Source organism: Colobus angolensis, unplaced genomic scaffold (assembly GCF_000951035.1).
Source record: "Colobus angolensis palliatus isolate OR3802 unplaced genomic scaffold, Cang.pa_1.0 Scaffold1, whole genome shotgun sequence".
Lineage (NCBI taxonomy): Eukaryota > Metazoa > Chordata > Mammalia > Primates > Cercopithecidae > Colobus > Colobus angolensis.
Genome location: NW_012110918.1, coordinates 11,372,322 through 11,377,360, shown reverse-complemented (window position 1 = coordinate 11,377,360; position 5,039 = coordinate 11,372,322). Strand labels below are relative to the sequence as shown.

General features: G+C 55.7%; 2 protein-coding genes across 3 annotated transcripts in view; both read right to left on the bottom strand.

Annotated features, from left to right (window-relative positions):
- The window catches only part of LLGL2 (lethal giant larvae homolog 2 (Drosophila)), a 59,788-nt gene that overhangs the window by 53,239 nt on the left and 1,510 nt on the right, over positions 1–5,039 (bottom strand). The window contains exon 1 of one of the 2 annotated variants that reach the window (XM_011945464.1): positions 315–403. The exons of the other annotated variant lie outside the window; for it this stretch is intronic. The gene's annotated coding sequence lies outside the window, so the exon portion shown is untranslated. Of the gene's footprint in view, positions 1–314; positions 404–5,039 lie in introns of those variants that run through there. 2 annotated transcript variants of the gene reach the window in all.
- The window catches only part of TSEN54 (TSEN54 tRNA splicing endonuclease subunit), an 8,873-nt gene continuing 4,584 nt past the window's right edge, over positions 751–5,039 (bottom strand). Inside the window, exons 7-11 of the mRNA XM_011945787.1 lie at positions 3,997–4,098; positions 3,163–3,791; positions 2,138–2,198; positions 1,712–1,828; positions 751–1,226 (exon numbers count right to left, since the gene is read on the bottom strand). Of these exons, the coding sequence (XP_011801177.1) occupies positions 1,076–1,226; positions 1,712–1,828; positions 2,138–2,198; positions 3,163–3,791; positions 3,997–4,098 (1,060 nt within the window). The 3' untranslated portion in view covers positions 751–1,075. The remainder of the gene's footprint in view (positions 1,227–1,711; positions 1,829–2,137; positions 2,199–3,162; positions 3,792–3,996; positions 4,099–5,039) is intronic.

Genomic DNA, 5,039 nt, shown 5'->3' with positions numbered 1-5,039 from the left:
CTCACCTGCGAGCACCTGGACGCAGAACGGCGCGCCGCACCCAGTGTCCCGCCGCCTCCCGCAAGCGGAAATAGTTCCCGGAACGCCCGCGGGTCCCGGGCCACCTCCCAGACTCCAGGGGAGACGTCCCTCCAACTCCCCGGAGCTGCCGAGGGAGGGGCGGATCCGGGCCAGCTCCTCTGCCAGAGCCCAGCCCAGACAGGGTGACCGGGGGACGCAGGGCCGGGTTTCTAGCCCCACAAGAGGGGTGGTGTGGGGACCGGGACGTCGCGGCTAGACGCCTTTCCTCCGGGCGGGGCGGAGGGGAAGCCCACCTCCTCCGTGTCGGCCGGAGGGTCTGCAACAGCGGGTGGAATTTTTAGCAAAAGCGAGGGAGGAGGTTGGAGCGACGAGAAGCGGGAGCGGAAAGGGCGCGGAGGGCGGGGCTGCAGCGCGCTCCACGGCCCAGCTGCAGGTGGCGCCTCTCGCCACCCGCACCCCGCTGCGCCCAGGGAGGGCCGACGGCGCGCCATCCTCCCTCCTCCCTTCAGGAAACCCTGCAACTCCACATCCCCTCCGACGCAGGCCTGGGAAAGGCTCAAAAGGTTCGAGGTCGCGTTCCTGCCCTCCCGCGGGCTTCTCTCACTCTTAGATCCCGCACCAGAAGACGCGGATCTCCTTGAGTGGGCAAAGCAGGGGTGAGGGGCTGGGGGCAGTTCCACTGACAACGGGACGGGGGCGAGAGGGGTTTACCCAGTACATACAGAAACAGCAGAAAAGAAATCTATTTGTAATGGCTTTGGCTTTATGGCACGAAGCAGGCACCCTCTCGTTAAAGGCACAGAGTCCTCTCTTCTGCCCCACCTCCCGGGTCCTTAAAATCGAGTCCTGAGTTCCAGAGGGGTCACTGCAAGGCAGCAGGGAAGGGGAGAGGGTCACAGTTTTACTCTGTGATTATCAGACACCCAGGGCCAAGGCCCATACTGGCCCCTGAAGCTACAGGTTAGAGTCGGTACAGGAGGCAGCCGAGATGGTCCCTGAGAACAGACAGTCCCGGTCGCCTGGAGCGAGCTCTATCCCCTGCAGAGCCGTGAGGTCAGTGCTCCACATCCTGGGGCAACGTGAAGTCCCTGAAGCTGTAGAAGGAGATGTCACCATGATCCACCAGAGCAAAGATCAGAGGAACATCCCCACTCTGGTAAGACAACCGCTTGAGGCTGCGGAGGTCTGGGACAGGCTCATCAAATCTGCAGGGACAAAAGGTTAGAGTGAGACCCGGCCATAGCCCACTCCTAAGCTCTACGGCTCCCAGATAAGAGGTTCTACGGAAGGAGTTGGGGTGCAAGAATTCTGGCCCATGAGCTCTTCTGTCTGCAAAACACAGGACTCTAATGAAGAGGGCCCCAGAGCCCTGGTTGGGGAGGTGCTAAGAAGAGCAAGGTGCTCACCACTCTTAGCCTGTAAATTTCCACCATCTACATCCCTTCTGCTGGGTGAGTCTTAGACTAAAATGGCATTGGAGAGAGACTACCCTAAAATGCCAGCAACAAGGAGCTCAGAGTAGGGCAGCACAAACTGGCTGTGTGGCCTTGTGTAGGTCACTTAGCCTCTCTGGACCTCAGGTTCCTCTCAGAGATTGGCACACTGGCCAGGGGAGCACAGAGGAGTCCCACTTGGTTCACAGGAGAACTGGCAGCAGCTGGGGGAGGGGCAATGCTGGCTCACTGCATACCCACTAATGCACATCCGGGCATAGGGTTTGCCAGGGTTATTCTTTCGGAATGTGGCCACAGCGTCAGCCTGGTAAACATCAAAGCTGATTTCCAAGCCCCCAGACTTCTCCAGCAGCCTGACAATACAATGCGAAACGTTATGACATGAACTTTTCTCCCCAACCTTTCTCTTCCATCCCACCCTTTCCCTCCATCAGTGACAGGAAGCAGCCTCACAGAGGTGCCACCTGAGGGTTGGGGACTCTGAACCCTTGGGCTAACCCACTGGTTGTTCTTCCTCTTCCCCAGACACACATAAATAGTAGTTATTGCTCAGAGCTAGGCGTAGGGGTAGGGATCCCTGGAACAGTTTTCAGGAGCCAAATCCTAACCACCAACTCCTGGCAGCCAAGGTACTGCAGAGATGGCACTGCTTGGAAACTTACTGGGCACCTCCATCAGCAAGGTGTGTTTTCTGCAGCACAGAAATATGCTGAAGGACCACGGCTACAAGGACAGAGAAAACAAGGTACTGGGAGGGGAGTCACATTTCTCAGTCTGCCATCTAGGATGGCCAGATTTAGCAACTTTTTTCCCCCCCTTTTTTTTTAAAACAAGAGTCTCACTCTGTCACCCAGGCTGGAGTATAGTGGCATGATCTTGGCTCACTGCGACCTCCGCCTCCCAGGTTCAAGCAATTCTCCTGCCTCAGCCTCCTGAGTAGCTGGGATTACAGGTTTGCACCACCACACCTGGCTAACTTTTGTATTTTTAGTAGAGACAGGGTTTCACCACGTTGGCCGGGTTGGTCTCGAACTCCTGACCTCAGGTGATCTGCCCACCTTGGCCTCCCAGTGCTGGGATTACAGGCATGAGCCGTGTCCAGCCTAGCAACATTTTTTTTTTTTTTTTTTTTTTTTAGTATAAGCATATCCCATGCAATTTTTGGAACATACTGATACTGAAAAATTAGATTTATACTGAAAGTCAAATTGAACTGATCTCGCAACCCTATCTAGTTACCTACAATCTACCGCGTTCCCATGAAGGCTTTAAGTAATTTGGGATCCGTTAACACATTGAGCTTATTCTTTCCCCATTGGTTCCCTGTGCTTAGAGCAGACAGCAAGCCTTTCTTTCACTTGGCCAAGAAGGCACCTCCTTTTTCCATCTAACAGGTTGCGATCACAGCTAGTTGGTGGCAAAGCCATCCACATGCATGTTGTTTATGATTTTAAGGATATGATTATAGTTTCCACCCCTCCTTACCTCTCCTGACTCACCATCTCTAAGCATTCCCACACAGGCCCTGCTGCAGCCGCGGGAGAACTGACCGTCCTTGTGGGTCGGCTCCCTCCTCCCACATCTTTCTTAAGCCTCAATCCATCCCGGTTCATCCATGCCCTTTCCAAAGTCCTGTGATTCCTCAGCTGCCAGTGGCCCTCGAGGATGTGGCAGGCTGAGGGGGTACCTGGGGAGCTGGCCTGGCTGGGACTCAGCAGGGGGGTGACGGACTGGCCCCACAGGTGAGGGGCCCAGCTCTGGCTCCTCTGCAGGTGCCGCCGCTGCAGCAGCTCCTTGTACTCCCGCCAGCTGGAACAGCTCTGCACCTCGGGATCAGCGTTGACATCTTCCCGGAACCGCGTGGCCTCCACGTGGTGCTCCCGTTCCCGCCTCGAGAGCTTCTCCTTGCGCTGGTTCAGCTTCTGGCACCAGGACTCAGCATCTGTCTCCCGCCCAGCCACGTTGGCCGGGAGCAGTTCTGGGGCTGGGGCGCGCAGGAGGGTGTGGCGGCTGTCTGAAGCCATGTTGGGGAATGAGATCTGCTCGAAGTTCCAGCGCCGCTTACCGGCCCCCGTGACTCCGTTCTCGGCTCTGTCACTCTCCCAGCTGCACCCCACCCCCTCCCTGGCTGGGCCAGGGCTGGGCCCCAGGGAGCCCAGAAGCTTAAAGGGGCCCCCTGGGCCCTTTATGGGGCTCGACTCCTGGGGTTTCTCCTCTGGGCATTGGCTGGGCTGGCTGCAGGGAGGTGGGCTGGAGGCTGCCAGACTCTTGGGTTGCAGGGAGTTGTCCAGGGCCTTGGCCTTCTTATTAATGGACCTGAGGGACGTGGGGGAAAAGCAGCACATCTGCCCCTGGTTGCTAAGGTGCACACGTCCCATGGGAGCTGAAAGCAGGTCCCCTAGTGTCTCCCTGAGCTTGCGTGGGAGCTGCCCAAGCCTAGTTCTTAGAAAGCCTGTGCATTTTCCAAGGTCCCAGACATTAATTAGCACTCCCTGGGGGGCAACCCTGATGTGGGCGTTACCAAGGGCTGGAGCTGCTCCTCTTTCTCTTGCCATCTCCATCCTCCAAGTGCTGCACGCTGGCATCCAGGTTAAGCTGCCTCTCATATGGGTACAGGACAGAGCTGTGGGGTGAGAACAGTGGGTGGGCCACTGACGCACCTCCTCAGCCTGGGGATCTGGTGGGATGTGTAAGGAAATGGGCCAAGGGGACAGTCAGTGGGCCAGGATCGGAGGCACACTCAAGGGCTAAGGCCCTAAGCAGACCTGCATGAGGAGTACAGGCCCAGCCACAGGGGCCCAGCCATGTGCCTCTGCCTAGGCAATGGCCCAGAGGAGCTAGCAAACTTGGAAAATATAGAAAAATAAAAACTTTGGATAACTGTTGTTAACATTTTTCTTTCTTTTGTGTACACACTGAATAATCTCTCTGTATATTTTTTCCTAACCAAAATGGCATTATACTAGCATACTGCTTTGTGATTTTTTTTCACTCAATAATATATTGTTGACACAGCCCCCTGACACTGCAGCATTCTTCCCTGCTGTGAATTTTTTTCGAGACAGAGTCTAATTTCGTCGCCAGGCTGGAGTGCAGCAGCACGATCTTGGCTCACTGCAACCTCCACCTCCCGGGTACAAGCGATTCTTCTACCTCAGCCTCCCAAGTAGCTGGGACTACAGGTGCATGCCACCATGCCCAGCTAATTTTTGTATTTTTAGTAGAGACGACGTTTCACCATGTTGGCCAGGATGGTCTTGATCGCCTGACCTCGTGATCTGCCCACCTGGGCCTCCTGAAGTGCTGGGATTACAGGTGTGAGCCACTGCACCTGGCCTCCCTGCTATGAATTAAGTAAGGCTCTAAGGCTACGCTGTTCAATACAGGAGCCACTAGCAACAGGTGGCTATTTAAGTTTGCTTTTTTTTTTTTTTTGAGATAGAGTTTCACTTTTTCGCCCAGGCTGGAGTGCACTGGCAAGATCTGAGCTCACTGCAACCTCCGCCTCCCGGGTTCAAGCAATTATTGTGTCTCAGCCTCCTGAATAGCTGGGACTATAGGCGC